Below are 19812 nucleotides of genomic sequence, written 5' to 3' on the forward strand. Positions count from 1 at the left end.
GCTGAAATTAACTAGAAAGGGGGGGTGTATTACAAAAAACTGAGGTTGCTGTTCTTGGAATAATGTTACCACTCACTGATCAATGTTCTCATAATCCATTCAATTTCATTTTTATGCAAAATGGGAATAACACCTGCAGTGAAAGACTTCCAGGAGGATTAAATGATAACAGTGCCTAATTACTCATCTATCCCTGTATAGTTCAAAGGGGTGCTACTGAAGAGAACTAGGCTAGGGAATGAACAGTGATATAAGCATTCTTGCCAATGATCCTGTCTTGTCTGTCAAGAACGTGAACTTGCTATGTGACTAAAAAATGACAGAATTTTTTTCAGTATAACATTTTAACCTGTAGAACATTCATTTACTTTGCTACCTTTTCTTACGATTCTTAACCCAATGCTGTCTTTCATACCTCAATACCAAACAAGCCCAGAATATTTACCAGGCAATAAAGACAACAGAAGCAAAATCATTTTTAAGCTATTAGCTAAAAAGATGTGTTTGGTGAAAAAGAGCAGTTTTGTGTTCCTTGATTTTTTTAAGAAACATTTTCTCCCAGTTAATGTCCAATATACTCAGCAAGTAAAATTAGAAAATAGTTTCCACTGCTGTCAATATGCGTAAGCCATGCCACCCACCATTACTTTTCCACATCAGATATAGAAAAAGCAGAATCCCATCTGTCCTGGTGACTGTCAGAAATCTTCCCTCCTGATTAAATAAAAATTCAAATACAATACTGAAAAATTGAAAAAAATTGAAAAATACTGGAAAAAAAGGACTTCTATAGCACACAGCCTCATTTTCTTTAATATTTTCTATAGTAACAATACAGAACAGTTATTCAACTCTAGATTAACTGTCTTTTTTTAAAATTTCTTATCTAAAGAAACGTTCTGCAAGCAAATTACAGACTAATAAAAGATAAATCAGCTGAACATCTAGCAATATTTACCTAAATTGTTAGTAGCAAATATGTGGTAAGCATTACAAAAACTTGCAAGTTTGGTAAACTCTATACAAAATTATAGAATACCTTTTCAGAACATTTTATTTGTATAACTGCCAATCCCACTCTATCCTTTAAGTACAAGTAAATATACAATTCATTATAATTGGACCTAGGGTGGCCAATAGTAACCTGGAGTAAAAAGGCAATCGGGTTTTCTCAAGACATTTACTTTAGGAAATGCCAAGAGATTAGGGCAGATAGAGGCAGGAATTGAAGCCGAAAAGAAGCCGACAGTAGGAAAAGGTCATGACAAAGCAAGGAAAAACAAACTAAGTAGGATGGGAGAGCAAAACACGGATAAACAGGAGCCATGAAAGAGAGAAGAAATAACAGAATGAAACTAAGCTACATTAACTGTAGGTGGGGGCAGGTGATTGAGTAACTGAGTTTTGTTAACAATAAAAGCACTCAGAATCAAGTATACAGTTCCAGCTTTCTTTGCAGGTAAGGCATTATAAATTTTTTTGGTTCCTGGCAATATTCCCATTTTTCAAGGTAACATGGGTTGGCCTGTACCCCCTGTACCCTAAAAAGCTTAACTAAAAATGGATGGACCTATGACATCAATACTTGTGAGATGTTTTCAAACTTGCAATATTCACCTGATCTAGACAGACAACTATGCTCAGCTTTAGTAGATTCTACGAAATTGTTTCACCAGTTTACACCTGTTGTACCACAGCCTCACCAACACTTGGTGTTACATCTTTTTATTTTTTAAGCCGCTCAGACAGGCATACGCTGCTTTCACTGCTTTAAATTTGCACTTCCCTGATGACTAATGGCACTGACTACCTTTTCATATGTTCATTACCCATTTGGATATCCTCTTTATGAAGTGCCAGATCAAGTCTTTTGGCCTTTTTTTTTTTTTTAATTGTGCTGTGTAAACTTTTCTTATTGACTTGTAAGACTCTCCCTACCTTTCTGACATAAAATGTTGTCAAATTATTTCTCCTCAACTAACCACACAGTTAATATGATTAGCTACCTAAATATCTTTATTCACTGTTCCATGTAAAATCCTGTCTTCCTTTACTATCTTGGTAAAAGATAAACACCTTCCTCAGATAAAAGAACCTGGCTGAAAACTACAAATTAGTGACATTTATTCCCTCTTTTTAAGATGATATACTTCATTAAGTATTTAGGCAACGTATGGAAGTACAAATGCAAATGTTGGCTCAGGTGAATTCAGCTTTTGCATGCAACAAAATTGTAGGCAACAGAAACTTAAAAAGTTATTTTAAGTACTTTTTATTCCCAGAACACTAAGAATATAAGAGTTAGTACCATGTTTTCTTTCTTGATTTCACCAACCTTTAAAATCATGGTAGTATGACACTATCTACATTTAGGTGTTAAAAAAAATTTACTAACCATGTATGGATTACTGCAAGCAATTTAGCAATTAACTCCCACTGTTAGAAACTAACCAAATTTCTTATCTTGAGAGAAACATCCAGAGACATAATGAAGGTTTTTTGCTGGTTAATAAAGTTCAGTTGTGATACCACCTACTTGGGTTTTTCTACAACTTATCTGAGAAAATGGCAAAGCCCTGACTACTCCGGCAGCTAGTTACTGGATTTGCACTTCCCTCAAAAATTAAAATTCTTGAATGTAAAGGAAAAGTAAAATTTGATTCCATCTTCTTCCCTCCATCACTGTGGTAATGATGAAAATAATGTAAAAGAAACATTGGTTCTAATCCACTGACCCCATGAAATTACTTATATAAAGTGTCCACTAAAAAATAGTAGTTTTAAGCCTTTGCCAATTAATCAGATTCAAAATTGCAAAGCTAAGTTTACATGATAATCATTTATAAAGCAGACAAGTACAGAAAGAACTTCTAGAATCTGTTAAGAAATTTTTCCAATATTATAGTTGGTTAAAAATGGCAAACGGGGGACCTCCCTGGTGGTCCAGTGGTTAAGACTCTGAGCTTCCACTGCAGAGGGTGCAGGTTTGATTCCTGGTTGGGAACTAAGATCCTGCATGCCACACATCGTGTGGTCAAAAAAAAAGGCAAACAGAGATAGGATGACTTTATATGACTGATATTTAAAAAGTGCTAAGAAGAAACAGGTATATTCTGCCACCTAGCTATTTAAAAATACTTTTCTAATAAGTTTATGTCAAATTTAAGACAAAAACAATTAAGGTGTCAAATAAGCAGAAATTGCTCCTAAAAGTAAAGAAAAGGCACCAAGATCAAGCTGACCCTGACATACCACAGGAAAAAGAAAACTCATTATGGCAAATAGCAATACAATTTTAAAATGATCTTTAAAGTGAGTCTTGGGCATTGTTTAGGTTGCTCAACTGTGACAATCTTTTTCCACATAATTTCCTGGACAGAAATCCCTTAACTTCTCAGGCTGAGAATAAACCTTTCTTCTGAAAGTAATAAAATGGAGCGTCACATATGAATTAGTGGGCCTTCACAAAGGAACAAATGCATACACATTAAATTGCAAAACAACTGCCTGTAGATTCTCACCAAAGAAAATCAACATCTGTAAAAATTACCTGGATTCTTCCTCCCTAAATTGTGTATTTTCCTATGACTCCTTTTATATCAGATAATTTCTAAAATATGGGGAATATGGGTGGTCCATGACAACCAAAATTTCAGGATCTACTAAGGTTGCTCCCTTAAGGAAATAAGGGAATGTCATGATTACCACAAACTCTGTCAGAGCCAAAAAACTTAACTTTTTCAACAAGATTCTTATATCTGCTAGTGCAAGGAGAGCCTTCCTGCTAGTTTTTTTTTTTTGAGGGATGGGGTGGTGAAGTAGGGGAGTCTATTTCTTTCATGGTAAGAAGAAACTGTGTTTACTCAAAATCATACACATTGCAACTGTAGAAGATTCCAGGAGTAATCCTATAATTCTTTTAAATAGTAGCATCAACAGATGGTTTAATCATATTTCCTTTATTAACTAATTACGCAGAAAACGCTCACAGAAGCCCTTAGATAATACATAGATACATCTTTACTAGAAATATATTAACTTATCCAAATAAAAAATAACCATCTTAACTTTACATTCATACAGCTTTTTGTTTTCAAATAATTTTCACAAACAAAATCTCGTTCAACCTCAAAGACAACATGGCAGATGGCTAAGAGATTAAAAAAAACAAGCAAACCCTGTCTTTAAAGATTTATTTAGTGTTGTCTCAAATCCTAAGGAGAAATGCAGAATATGAATGGATTCCACATAATAAAACCAACACACTATTCTAAATAAAATTACTGGTCTGGTATACATATTCCCTTTTCCGTATTTTAAATTAAAATATAATCTTTGAATTTAACAATGACCTCAGAAATACCTTTCTTCCACAGGGGCTAACTTGTCTAATGTCACAGTGAATTATACAATTTCTAATATATTGAGAAAATATAAATCATAGAATCATCTTTTTAAAACTTTTCTTGTACTGAGCAAGTTATGCTGGAATGAATACTGAGGAGGACAAAACAACAGAGCTAGCTAGACAAAGAACATAGAACCCTAGTGTATTTCTGTCAGTAGTCATTCTAACAACAACCATGAAGATAAAAGGGTGAAAAAAAAAAACCTCCAAAAATTACAAATTTCCCTCATAAAATCTGTTTTCCAATACTGTAAATTATTTCAACTGGAAAATTTATGTGTCCAATGCTTTGCTAATTCCTACATAGAAGTTGTAACCCTGAGCCTTTAAGGAGTTTATGGTCCAAAACAAACACTAGAGATATGAAGAACATATAAAAAATATGAGAACCTTGTGATTGAAGAAGCCCATGAGTTAAGTCAACAAAATATATTTCCCATGAATACATACTTATAGGATTGGCAGAAGTGCTTGCTGGACAAAAGCTCTGGTTCTCAGGTCATACAGACCTGGGTCTGAATGCTGGCTCCTTCACTCATTAGCAGTTTAACCTTGGACAAATTATTTAACCTCTCTATGTCTCAATTTCCTAATCTGTAAAAACAGAACAATAATGTTAACCTCATAAGATTGTGAGAGTAAAATGAGATAAAGTGTATATAGTGTTTATCACTATATCTGGCACACTGTAATCCTCAAAAATGTTTGTTATCATCATCATCACCTCTACCATATTATTATTGTTGAAGAGGTCTATAAAATATTTAGAACTCCTGGTATGTATGTATGTATGTGAAACTGACTGATATATAAAGGTTATTATAATGAAGATAACAGCTTCCTGGAAAGAAAAGAATAGAAACCTCCAATTTCTCCAGCTAAAACCTATCAGGGAAGCCCTAACAAAGGCCTAATAGCAAGGCAATGAGGGACTATCTGATGACATCAGAAGAGAAAAAGACAGGTCCGCTGTCCCAAGTGTCCTGTCTGGCCATCATAAGGACAGGTGGTGCCATGGAAGTAACTCTGAATTGAAGTGAGTGAGGTGGAATGATGGGAATATTACACAATATTATACAATATTCTTGATTTATCACAACTTGGTTATTTTGCTTGCTTGTTTGTTTTTTGTGTTTTTTGGGGGGAGATGTGGGGGGGGTATACACTGCATTATGTCATCTCTTCTCCTTTAAGTAATCTATCAAGGTCACACAGCTATTATGTAATAGTGCCAGGATTTAATCCCATATGTGTCAGGCACCAGTATCCAGTGCTTAAACACTACAGTAAAACGTTACGGCAATCCATGGGCAGAAAGATGTGTTCATATTTATCTTGTATATATATGGTAGCAGAACTCAGATGACACACTCTAACTTGCAGGAGGTGAACCTATGGGAATTATTTTCAAACATTCTGCCAATGGTAACTGACAGAAAGCACAATCAACATAAAATTGAATCCTAAGTATCCACTAGCCAAAAAGTAGTATAATCTCTGGCAAGTTACTTAAGTTTAATCTAAGCCTGTTTCCTTGTCTGTAAAACAATATTTCCCTCACCTCTCAGGATAGTAGACAGAAAATAAAGTACATGAAGTACATAATACAATAATTAGTACTTGGTGACCCTCAATAAACAGTAGCTCCTATCATCATCATCATCATCATCATGCCTTAACAATTTGATTTTAATTTTGAATATCAATATAAGAATGCTTGCTTAAATAGTAAAATTACTAAACTTAGGTTCCACATTAATAGTCTTAAGTGATTTTGAAGAATGAATCAGGATACACCTCCTCACTACCTCCCTGTTCCTGGTCTATGGGGGGGGAAAAAAAAAAAGAAAACTTTGCTGGTTATGTTTGGTGATAGCACTTGAATTTTCTCCCTCCTATGTTAGTTTAAGAACTCAATTTATTTTTAGAATTCAAATTCAATTTAAATTTTCACTGATATGTTGTTTAATTGGTACATATCACATGTTTTACATTAAAATTTAATAAGCATTAATAAGAATAACAATTAACAATGATTTCTCCTTGTCTATGAATAAACCATATTTAGAAATCAGAAAGTTTATACAATGTATCTGGAACACTGCTGTTGAATCTATTGTCTAAGAACTTAAATTCACCAAAAATCTGTTATCGAGCATTAAGTCACAATACTCTGAGGGAGACCCAAAGATTATAACCTATCCATTATTCAAGGGTGCAAAGAAATCAATGATATGGAACACATATATGCTTTATGCATCATTCTACATCCAAGGAGAAAAAATAAAACGAGAACCTGCAAAGATTCCTGAATCAGCTTTACCAAGAAGAATGAGCAAAATAAAACATGCTTAATTAAAACAGAGAAAGCTAGCCCTATAATCTAAATCAACTGATTAAGCCTTTAAAGGTCATCTCAGTTACAAACATATAAATTAGTTCTACTTAATAATGTCTTTAATCACTAGTAAGAGGGCTGGCCCTGATTAACTACACAAAATAGGCCACTCTCCTTATATGCACATTTAGCAACTCTCATTGAATGTAGAACTCTTCATCCATAAAAAACATGGTATAATTTTAGTGAATTTAGTTGTGACTCCCAAAACCCTTTCTTTTTCCACTATGTCATAAATGGGAAAATGTATCAGCCACTCTGGTAAGTAACCTTACATATATTATTTTGTGTGTTCTTAAACACATTTAGAAGAAGTGAATTGTCAGGCAAGGTCACATATGTCATACATGGCGGAGGCTGCAGTGTCTTGTATCCAGGTAAGCCCAGCTCCAAAGCACTGAGATTTTGGAATTCTAGCTCATCTCTCTTTTATTTATTTATTTTTGTTTTAAATTTTTATTTAACTATAGTTGATTTACAATATTGTGTTAATTCAGGTATACAGCTTCAGATTCTTTTCCATTATAGGTTATTACAAGATACTGAATATAGTTCCCAGTGCTATACAGTAAATCCTTGTTGTTTATTTTATATACAGTGGTATGTATCCGTTAATCTCATACTCCTAATTTATTCCTCCCCCTCTCCTTTCCCCATTGGTAACCATAAGTTGTTTTCTATGTCTGTGAGTCTGTGTTTTATAAATAAGTTCATTTGTATCTTCTTTTTAGATTTCACATATAAGTGATATAATATTTGTCTTCCTCTATCTGACTTCCTTCACTTAGTATGATTATCTCTAGGTCCATCCATATTGCTGCGAATGGCAATATTTCATTCTTTTTATGGCTGAGTAATATTCCATTATATATATATACCACATCTTCTTTATCCACTCATCTATTGATGGACATTTACGTTGCTTCCATGTTTTAGCTATCGGCTCATCTCTTTTAAATAATAGAAAACTGTTTCTCATTTTTAGACTGTTTTCTGAGGTAATAATATCAAGATAACTAAGATTCACAAAATGTTTTAAAGCAATATAACTCTAAAGCTAAAACAAGGAGAAAAAGAAAGCATTACACAGTCAGATTTCTTTAGGCTGGGAAAAATTCATAATCAAGAAATAAAAGCCAATGCATGATCAATATCAAGAAGAATGTGCCTGTAGTATCCCAGGCCAGACTGGTTTTTCTTGTTGTGTTTGTGTGTGTACACGTTTTGTGCCTGTTAAATAACCAAAACAGGTGTTTCAACTAAACTCTGTGAAACCCAAATGAACAAGTACAGACAAGTATATGAACAAGTCCAAAGTTTTCTTAAGCCACAATCAGGAGTGGCATGGTGAATTTATAACTTTCCCTATTCCTTGTTTTACCAAGATATACTGAATTAGCTAATAATGCATACTTATTAGTATCATGTATTTCTTTAGTCTACTTACCAATTATTCATAGCAGAAGTCAAAAACTAGCTTTACAAGAATATGGCTTATACATTTATGTAAGAAAGACTTTCTCAAGGTTTATTAGAAAACTTCACATTTACAAAAATTTAACAATTTACAAATGTTTATACTAAGAATACACCCAAATGGTTACAAATGACAACAAAAATTAACACTGAAGCTTTCAAATATTAGGATTTTAAAATTTGATGTTATTTTAAGAATCCTTTTATCCAGATCATATAAAAGGCATTCACTATGAAGCAAACCCTAAATATAAAAACCAAATTTGTTTTATATAAAAGGGCATATGTTGTTTTAATTAACAATTAAAAATATTTATCATAGAAAATTCCCTTAGTGTAACTCAAGTGTTAGAAATAAAATTATTTCAAAAATTTACATCTGTACCACTTTAATCTTTACCACCCAAATCATGTTCAACTTTTCAGGAACATATATACATCTCAAAATTATTTTAAAGGAGTTACCACCAGTCTCTTGCCTAGGTCTCTACAGACAGGTAAACATTGGAGACCCACCTTGTGCTGTTCAATGGCATCTATCCACTGCTGTCTGTGATCTGGATCCTGAGCACGAAGATACCAAACACTATCATTTACACTAATATCAAAGCGACATTCATCAAAATCATGAGGCTGTGGAGAAAAAGGAGAAAATAAAAAGCAAAGTTAATTATATTCTTAGAAGTGCTACACCCTACAGCAAAAACATGAACATACCCATTCTGGCTGGTGGGAGATTCTTGTTATTCTTTTATTTTTCTACTCAAATAACTTTTTTTGAAGATATTTCAGATAAAGAGCACAACAAGGGCATAGCTACCAAAAACTAAGTTTCATTCACTATTCCTACAAATGAGTTGACACATAAACTACAAACATATTAAAAAAAAAAAGAGATATTTTTCATCAAATACTTCGAGTTAGTTTAACTAGTGAGAATACTACTGAAAGCACAATTTTAAAAAGGGCCAAAGTAAGTTTTATGAAAGACATTTACTAATTTTTTTCTGCCTCCATTATTCAAAAGTAAATTCTCATCATCAATAGTTTTATTTCATTACATTTGATAAACAAGATATTTTTATAACATTAACAGTTCCTCCCAAGTATTTCAAATTAACTTCTAGGTTTTTACACATCTTTGATCGCAACAGCCAGGAGAGCTTCCAGTGAAAAGCAAAAATAAAATGAACTTTACATCAGACCTATGTCAGATAGCTAGAGGAAACTGCTTCCATCAAAATGTAAACAATTAGTAAAAATGTCAACTATTTGGTTCAGTGTTTCACATTCTTCATAAGAATATATAAAAGAAATATTTTATATACTTGTTTTTCCCCCAGTGAATAAGTTCAAATATGACAGGATCTATTTCACAAATATGACCTCTTCTTCTACTGGATAAAGCACAATCAATTTCCTCTCCTGTGAACAATCTTAGCCTTAGAGGACAGAGAATCCTCTCTGGTCAATGTAACAATAAACTTATTTGCTGAACACAATCTACATATTGTATTTACTCTGTCCCCCCTTTGACAGCATCAATCTTTTATCTCCTTATCAGTTTAACAAAAACAATATGAGATAATTCCACAATGTCTTTAGTTTATGAAACAATTTCTCTTTTAAGATTAAGACAACAATTCATGGTTCTGACTGGCTAAAGGATACAAGTTAAACTTTCTGAATCACTATGTGCTGGGCATCATAGTTAGGACTACAGTGAGAGAGTGTGCTATAGAGAAGAAAAAGGACAAAACAAGACAATGCATACCCCGCTTCAATAATTATGAACACAGAAATACACAAAAGACAACATTTAACACTCATAAATATAATGACTATAAATTTAACTGAAAGCCAAATATTCATAAATCTTAAGAATGGAATCCAGTTATTGAGAAAAGCTTCTTGGAGGAAGGGAAGCATATATACTATCTGAAGAACTAAGTAAACAATTCATCTGATCAGTCTACTGTTCTAAAAAGCACAAAGGTTTTTAAACTTTTACTTCATAATGATTATTATATTTCTAGTGACTATTCCTGAAAATGTTTTATATTTTATATTATGTTCAATATTCTCATTAAAGCTTTACAAAATAAAAAGAAGTAATACATATAACAGTCGTCCCCTGTTTTTTGCAGGGGACTGTTTCGAGGACTCCCCTCGGATACCAGAATTTCAGATGCCTAAGTCCCTTATATAAAATGGCTCAGCACAGTCAGCCCTCCTTATCTGCAGATGCTGAGCCAGCGGATATGGAGGGCCGCCTATAGTTAGAAATTTACTAGTTTCTCCAGCAAATACTTGTTCCAGCTTTTAGACCTTCAAAATTTCCTCACAATCTTCCAGAGAGTCCAATGCCACATTTTAAATATTCCTAAAAACAGGAACCTGCTATTAAGCCTTCTCTGGGTGTGAGTGACTTAATAAAACCTGAAATCAACATAAGTAAACTTTGCCATTACTAAATCTGTTAAGTATATCAATTATGATTTCTTCTCCCTATGTTTCAAAGTTTCGATATATGGAGAACTTTAAGTTTTTACTAGATAAAGTTATACATAGGAATGGAATAAAATGATAGTCTACAAATCTAGAATTAAAGAATTTGAAAATTTCATTTGAATGTCATACATTTATGAGATGCAATATCTCAATATCTGCTCAAAGAGATGGAGTTGACAGAAAGTGTACACAAAGTAGCCATTTCTACCGTCAACAATCTGAGGGATAGGTGGCAGAGAAGAGAGATGTACCAATTTTCAGGTGATAGGGAGTTTGTGAATAACACAGAAGGCTTGAATCCCTAAAAAGTGAAGAAGTGTAGGAAGCTAAGTCTACAAGGCAAAAGACATGACAGATTTGTTGAGGTGTGTTTAGGGTGATAAACCAAAGTCTAGACAATAAAGCTGACATCGTGTCTCAACACACACACACAACCCCCTTAAACACATAATACAACAGTCTCCTTTTACCTAAGAGGAATACATTCCAAGACCCACAGTGGATACCTGAAACCACGGATAGTACCAAACCCTATAGATACAGCTGACCCTTGAACAATACTGGGATTAGGGATGTGGACCCTCTGCACAGTAGAAAGCCCAAGTGTCTTACAGTCAGTCCTCTGCATCTGGGGCTCACCAACCTTGGATTCAACCACTCTTGGATTGGGTAGTACTGTAAGTAGTATTTACTATTGAAAAAATTCCGAGTATAAGTGGACCTGCGCAGTTCAAACCCTTGTTGTTCAAGGGTCAACTGTACTATGTATTTTCCTATACAGGTATTAATGAGCAGGAAGTATATACAGCATGGATATACTGGACAAAGGAATGAGCCACGCCCTGGTAGGGACAGAGCAGCCTGCAAGAGATTTCATTATGCTACTCAAAATAACATGCAATTTAAAACTTATGAATTGTTTATTTCTGGAATTTTCCATTTAATACTTTCAGACCTTGAAGGTAACTAAAACTGCAGAAATCAAAACTGCTGATAAGGGGTGGGGTGGGGGAACTACTATAGATGGACTGCTTCATTCAAACACAACTGATCTTGTCTTTATTTAGAATTTCATTGTTTTGTTCATTATGCATTACTCCAAAAAATATGCATTAAAATAATATTTATCTTGATTACTGAGTTTTTTGATGCTCTCTTACATTTTACAACTGAGGTTAGCCCCTCACTGGTCTCATCCTAGTCCTAGCCCTGACAGACGATTATTAGAAGGAAAGAAATAAGGTATAAAGGCCAAAAGTAGATGAAAACTACAAGAGGTGGTCGATTGTAAGAGATGACATGAGCTATCTTCAGGAAAAAAAACAAACAAACCATAAACTTTAAAGATGAGATAAAGCAGCAGGCAATGAAAAGTAAGCTAATACAGCTAAGGAAAAAGAAACGAGTTGAACACCTCAGAAGCAGCAATAAAAAGCAAACAAAGCTAAAAGGGGCATGGTGAACAGACCTGAGAAAAATACAAAGTGAAAGAAATATAATACTGAGTGAAGAAGGAGGTCAAGCAAATGATTTAACTGGTGTTTTCAAAGGGGAAAATGTAACAAGTGTAACAAAAAATTCGAGGATACTACCTTTTCTTTATATAAAATATTCAAGTTACAGATCAGACATACTATGCCCAGGAAAAATCAATCTGAAGACTCATTCTGTGAAATCAGTTTATTTAAGAATAAAGAAAATGCTATAGGAACAATGTTTCTCAAGCTTTTTGCATTATCACCCCCCACCCCAAGAAAAATAAATTCTCTTTAGTGAGAGAAATTAAACAGTAAGAATTAAGATTTTGTCCAGTAGGTTTTTCCTGGAAGGCCACTTAGATATTGTAATATCTAAGATTATTTCACTTTCCCAAGAACCAAGTATCAGTCCCCACTGAGAATGAATGGAAGAAAGCCAACTACATAAAGGAAAATGTAGGTGGGCCTCATCCTTTATCATGTCAACATTCACTGTTAAGGACGAAAAATATACCAAAAGGTGAAATGGCATTTATATCCATTCTTTGTCTGTCTTGTTAGTTCTTAGGGCCACTATAACAAAAATACCATAGGCTGGGTAGCTTTAACAACAGAAATTTCTCACAGTTCTGGAGGTTGGAAGTCCAAGATCAGGGTGTCAGCATGGGAGGGCCCTCAGTGAGGGCCCTCTTCCTGGTTTACAGATGGCTGCCTTCTAGGTGTGTCCTCATATGGAGGAGAGACAGGTCTCTGGTCTCTTCATCCCCTCATAAAGGCACCAGTTTCACCATGGGGGCTTTACTCTCATGACCTCATCTGAACCCAATTATGTCCCAAAGGCCTCACCTCCAAATTACCATCACAGTGAGAATTAAGGCTTTAACATATGTCACAACATCCACTATCTATCAAAATAATCTTATAGGAACAAAAGAGGCATAAATCCACGAAGAAGAAGAAGAAAAAAAGTTAGGAACAAAATTTAAAGTTGGAATGTTGACAACTGACTTATTAGCAGGCCTGAAAGTGCTGAAAAGTAAACATCTACAAGGGAAAAGAAGACAAAAAAAGCCAATTTGTATTGGAGGAATTCAAGTAGTCCTAAAGATAAAGGCATCGGGAGAGCTGAAAACAGAATTGATCAAAAGTCATTAAAAGGTGCAACTAGACCCCTGGAACCCCACTTGCCCATCCCTCTGTGCAGTAACATTAGAGGCCCCACCTCTCAGAGAGATGGTATTAGGTATAAGAAGAAGGGACATTCCTCCACAGCAGGAGAAAAGGAAAAAAGCAGTTAAGGAAAAGTGTTCATATTAAAGGATTCCTTCCCTTACTTGACTCCCAGAAGGCTTGCACCCATGCTTGCTCATTCTATCTCCTTCTGCCTGTAAGGAAGATTCCTATATTTCCTTCTATAGGAAAACTAAGTAATCCAAGAGAAAAGGCATATAGTAATAATATTTAAGGGTTTCCTACTCAGGCCCTTAATCAGTATGAAAATTCTAAACTGTGAAGATGAAGAAATAATTACCTTTCAGAACTGGAAGATACGTTTCACCAAAATGAAGGAATAACCAAGAGAAGTAAGAGGCAATTGAGATCCAAGAAAAGAAGTAGCAAAGGGACTTCCCAGGAGGACACTAAGGAAAATGCCAGCAGCAGAATTATGCAGAAGACAGAAAAGTCTGGATTAGAACAGTATAACAGGATGCTTTAGAAAGGACTGCTCTAGTGGGAGAAAAGTAGAATGAAAAGATTATCTAAAAAGTTAAACTCAGTGGAGAAACTGTAGGAAGATTTACCTAGAAATTCAAAGAAAGTCAACCAAATTTTTAATAAAACTTTATTGGCATATAATTAATGTACAATAAACTTTTCCATTTAAAGTGTACAATTCAGGACTTCCCTGGCAGTCCGGCAGTTAAGACTCCACAATCCCAATGCAGGGGGCGCGGGTCTGATCCCTGGTTGGGGATCTAAGATGCTACATGCCGCGCAGCATGGCCAGAAAATAAATTTTTAAATAAGTAAACAAATAGTACAATTCAATGGTTTTTTCACTTGTATATAACCATGAAATCACTGCCACAGTCAAGATGGAAATGTTTTCATTTCCATAACCCCCCAAGGATTTCTCATGCTTTTCTGCAGAACATCTCTTCCTCTGTCACCAGCTTCCAGAAACCAAAGATCTGCTTTCTTTCACTGTATATTAGTTTTCATTTTTTCTAAATTTATATAAATTGAATCAGATAGTATATACTGTTTTTACTCAATATAACAATTTTGAGATTCATTCATATTGCTGTTGTCTTATAGCTCATTCTTTTTATTGCTGAGTAAATTATGCTGGATGTAACATATTTTATTTATTTATTCACACCTGTTGTTGGACAACTATTTACAGGTTTTGGTATTCTGAATAAATTTTTTGTGAAAATTCATGTCTTTGGGCATAAATTTTCTCCTCTTTTGACCTAGGAATGGGCTGGCTGACTCATAAAATAGGTATACAGTTAACTTTAAGGAAATGCCAAAAGTAGCTGCACCATTTTACATTCTCACCAGCAGTCTATCAAAGTCTAGTTACTCCACATCCTTGCTTGGCTTAATTATGGACTCTCTATTCTGTTCCATTGATCTAAATGACTATTCTTACTCCAATAACACTGTTTTGATTATTGCTGCTTAATAGTAAGTCTTGAAATAATGTAGTGTTAAGTCCTCAAACTATACTCTTTAAAAATTGCTTTGGCTAGCCTAGGCACTTTGCATTACATAATATATATTTCCAGACAAATTTTAGTACCAATTGCATTAATATCTTAGATTTTCTATAGATTAATATGGTAAGATGTGATATCTTAATTCTGAGCCTTCTAATCTATGGGCATAATCTCTCTCCAATTATTTAGGTCTTCTTTATCTTGACAAGCTCACACAGTTTGCAGTTTACAGTGTACAAAGTACAGTATACAATGTTAGACTGATTCCTAAAGTATTTTTTATGCTACTGTATGTGAAATTGCTTTAAAAATTCAGTTTGCTTATAGCATATAACACATTTCATAATCGTATATTAACCTTATATTCTACAATCTTGCAAAATTCACTTAGTTCTAAAAGCTGTTTACCTAATAAATCTGAAGGAATCTACAGCAGGGGTCCCCAACCCCTGGGCCATGGACTGGTACTGGTCCTTGGCCTGTTAGAAACTGGGCTGCAGAGCAGGAGGCGAGGGGCGGGCAAGCGAGCAAAGTTTCATCTGTATTTACAGCCGCTCCACATCACTTGCATTACCGCCTGAGCTCCGCCTCCTGTCAGATCAGTGGTGGCCTTAGATTCTCATAGGAGCACGAACCCTACCGTGAACTGCGCATGCAAGGGATCTAGGCTGCGCGCTCCTTATGAGAATCTAATGCCTGATGATTGAGGTGGAGCTGAGGCAGTGATGCTAGTGCTGGGGAGTGGCTGCAAATACAGATTATCATTAGCAGAGAGGTCTGACTGCACAGAGACCGTAATAAATCAGTTGCTTGCAGACTCTTATCAAAACCCCATCAGTGAGTGGCAAGTGAAAACAAGCTCAGGGCTCCCACTGATTCTGCATTACGGTGAGTTGTATAATTATTTCATTATATATTACAATGTAATAATAACAGAAATAAAGTGCATAATAAATGTAAAAGGCTTAAATCATCTCGAAACCATCCTCCCCTCCCTCCCATCCATGGAAAAATTGTCCTCCACAAAACCTGTCCCTGGTGCAAAAAAGGTTGGGGACCACTGATCTATAGAACAATGATGTCATCTGCAAATAGTTTTACTTCAGCCTTTCTGACCTTTATGCCCTTTTATATCTTTTTTCTTCCCTTACTGAAATGACCAGGATGTCCAGTACAATGTTAAACAGAAGTGGTAAGGGCAGACATCCTTGCCCTATCTCTAATCTTAGGGGAGGGCTTCTCTGGTGGCGCAGTGGTTGAGAATCCGCCTGCCAATGCAGGGGACACGGGTTCGAGCCCTGGTCTGGGAAGATCCCACATGCCGCGGAGCAACAGGGCCCGTGAGCCACAACTACTGAGCCTGCGTGTCTGGAGCCTGTGCTCCGCAACAAGAGAGGCCGCGACAGTGAGAGGCCAGTGCACCGCAATGAAGAGTGGCCCCCACTCGCCGCAACTAGAGAAAGCCCATGCACAGCAACGGAGACCCAACACAGCCAAAAATAAAATAAATACATAAATAAATTTATTTTAAAAAAATAATAAATAAAAAATTAAAAAACACTCCATTTAATCTTAGGGGAAAGGCATAATATATCACCATTAAGCATGTCAGCTGTGGGTTTTTGTGGATGCCCTTCATTAGGTTGATGTTATTTCTATTTCTAGTTCCCTAAGAATTTTTATTTTCAATCTAAAGGAGTATTGAATTTTGTCAAACAGTTCTCTTTTCTTGTCTGTCTCCCTCTACCGAAATCTGTTATGAATTTGTCTTTAGTTTGTTAATACAGTGAGCTAAAATGACTGATTTATAATAAAATTATATTAACCTTGCATTTCTGAAATAAACCCCACTTGGTCCTTTTTATATACTATTGGATTTGATTTGCTAATATTTTGTAAAGGAATACAGCATTTATGTCTACCAGAGATACAGAGATGTAATTCTATATTCTTGCGATGTCTTTGCCAAGCCTAGGTGTCATGGTTATGCTGCCCACATAATGTGTGTTGTAAAGAGTTTGTAAAGATTGGGATTATTCCTTTGAATATATGAAAAGAATATACTGGTGAAATTATATGGGTGTGTTTTCTTGGTGGGGGGGAATCAACAAATTCAGTTTTTTTAGACATTGGTTTATTCACATTTTTTGTATCTTAAAAGAATTAAGAGGGAAAAATATAATATTATATTTACCCATATATTTATTTTTTCTGATGCCCTTCATTAGTTCCTAAAGATCTGAGTTTGCCTTTGGTGTATTTCCCTTCAGTATGAAAAACTTCCTTCAGCATTTCTTCTAATGCAGGTCCGCCCACAACAGGTTCTCTTAATTTTCCTTTACCTGAAAACATCTTTATTTCATTTCATTTTTAAAGGATATTTTCATTGAATACAGAATTCTGAATGGAAAGTTTCTTCTTTCAACAGGTTGTATCTTCTAGCCTCTATGGCTTCTAATGAGAAGTGTATGGTAATTTGAATCACTTTCCCCCAATATGTGTGTTACTTCTCTCTGGCTACTTGCAAAATTTTTTAATTTTGGTTTTTACAGTTTGACTATGATTACTAAGATTATCCTGTTTCGTGTTTGTTAAGCTTCTTGAATCTGTAAATTTATATTTTTCACCAAATTTGGTAAGCTTTTTACTATAATTTCTTCAAAAAAATTTTTACCCTCTTTTCTCCCTCTAGGGACTCGTAAAACCCATTTAATTAGAAATTGCCCTCGAGATCCCTAAGGTTCTGTTCATTTAAAAACAAACATAAAAACCTCAAAACCTCTACTGATAAGAATGACTTCTTTTGCTCTAAATTCAAAATCCTGATTTTCTGTCATCTTTATCTACTATAAATCCTATACAGTGAATGTTTTTCATTTCAGATATCATTCTTTTCAGTTCTAAAAGTCCCATTGGTTCTTTTATATATTTTCTTTGTCTCTGCTGAAACTGCCTACCTTTTCATTCATTACAAGCATATTTTCTTTTACCTAAAATAATTATATAAAAGCTACTTTAAAATCTTTGTCAGATAATTCCAACATCTAATTCATCTTGAATTTTGCATTCGTTCATGTCTTTTCCCTTGAGAACATGCTGCAATTTCCTGGCTCTTTGTATGTTGAGTAATTTTGAGTTGATCTTGGACATTGCGAATGTTAGGTTGTGAACTCTGGATTCTGTTATATTACTCTGAAAAATACTGTTTTTGTTTTAGCGGGCAATTTTTTTGCTTAGACTCAAATGGCCAATTCTGTTGTATGTTTAAGGGGCAGCATCTAGGACCTGATTTCAGAAAGCTTTCAGTCCTGCCTGCATACACATTGCTGAGGGGTCAGGTACAAATTTGGGCAGAGTGTTATACTCAGAATCTGGGGTTCCCCTTCTTTGGCTCTATTTTTCCAGATTATTTTATTAACTGGGCCCCTTTTGGTCCTCACAGCTAAAAAAAAATGGCAGTTTTCTTTAAAGGAGTTTTAGCTCCCCCAATTCTCTGCCATGGTAGCAGTGACTCAGGCAACACTTCAGACTGCTTTCCAACTGCCTCACGCATGCATGGTTCAGGAGTCAGCCAGAGACTTGGGCAGAGTTTATACACACAATTCTGAGTTCCCCTTCTTGGCTTCTCTTCTGTGGGGTTCCCTCATTCTCCAGCAGCCCTGGTTGTACCAGGTACCTTTCCCAGGTTCTGCTGGTGAAAGACGCTGCCTGGTTTTCCTGTTGAGGTTTTAGCCACCCAGTGCCACCACTATAATGAAGATTTGACCCTAATTCTACTCATTGCCAAATAATCTGTCCAACACTGAGATTAAAGTCAAAGACTTTAAATTATCCAAGCAGAGCATCTAACTCTTTTTTACAAATAAATACTAAATGACTAAATGTTAAATCTTCTTTAACAAGGAAATAGTCAAATCCTATCAGATTCAAACAAAATAAATCAATCAGTACTCTAAATTATAAGCAACAGAAAATGATTCTTACTCAAGAAGCAAAGGAATTTATTTAGAAGGTATCAGACAACTTACATTGTTAAGAAATATGAATAAATGAGATCAGAAATGGAAAGGAACCAGGGGAGATTAGGCAAGAGAACCCCAGCTGAGATTGCACTGTGGGTGCCAGCTATATAGCCAGGGCTGCTTCCTCTTCAGGACCTTGTGAGCCTCTACTGGCACTGCTGCCACCAAAGACTGGATGCTGCAGCTGCCAGCATCATCAGAAGAAAAACTTGTCTCTGCTTCTCCATATGATTCTGCTCCACAATCAAGGCAGAGCTAAGGGAGACAAGGAGGGGTAGGTGTAAGGGAAGGTAGTGTAACAGAGTCTGATTGGTTCAGCCTAATTCATATGTCCGTATTAACTAAGGGGAGTTCAGGGGGTGGAGGGATACTGGGGTGGGAGGGAAAATCGAGTATCAGGCTTTTGCAGATTCATGTGGGAAACCTACTCTGACTCATGGTAGGGCATTCTTCAAAAGCAGAGAGGAGATTTTGAAAGAGCATGCCGCTTATTATTTTTTTAAATCTGCCCTTCTATACTGTTTTGTGCTACTGGACTGGGATGCTGCAAACTACATTTCTCCCCTGCTAGCCTCCTTTGTTAGGTTCTCCCAATATGCGCAATATGCTAGACGGAGTCTGGCAGCCAAGAAGAAGGTAGAAAAAACATGTGCTTTTCTTTGTCTACTGCTTCCCCTCAACATCTGCCCACCAAAGGTCCTTAGCTCTGGCAGTGGCAGTCAGTTCCAGTCTCCATACTCTTTTAGAACTCCCTGAACCAGCCTCATCTAAGTGTACAGCGGTGGGGGAGGAC

At 35.5% G+C, this 19812-nt stretch overlaps 1 protein-coding gene across 3 annotated transcripts in view; it reads right to left on the minus strand.

The window, feature by feature from the left end:
• CERT1 (ceramide transporter 1) overlaps window positions 1-19812 on the minus strand; it is a gene marked incomplete at its 5' end in the record, with an annotated part of 133222 nt that overhangs the window by 86646 nt on the left and 26764 nt on the right. For all 3 annotated transcript variants that reach the window (XM_082377324.1, XM_082377323.1, XM_082377322.1), the window contains one exon: window positions 8799-8915. In XM_082377324.1, coding sequence (XP_082233450.1) covers window positions 8799-8915 — 117 coding nt within the window. The remainder of the gene's footprint in view (window positions 1-8798; window positions 8916-19812) is intronic.

The sequence above is a fragment of the Balaenoptera borealis genome, assembly GCF_965194805.1.
Source record: "Balaenoptera borealis genome assembly, chromosome: 2".
NCBI lineage: Eukaryota > Metazoa > Chordata > Mammalia > Artiodactyla > Balaenopteridae > Balaenoptera > Balaenoptera borealis.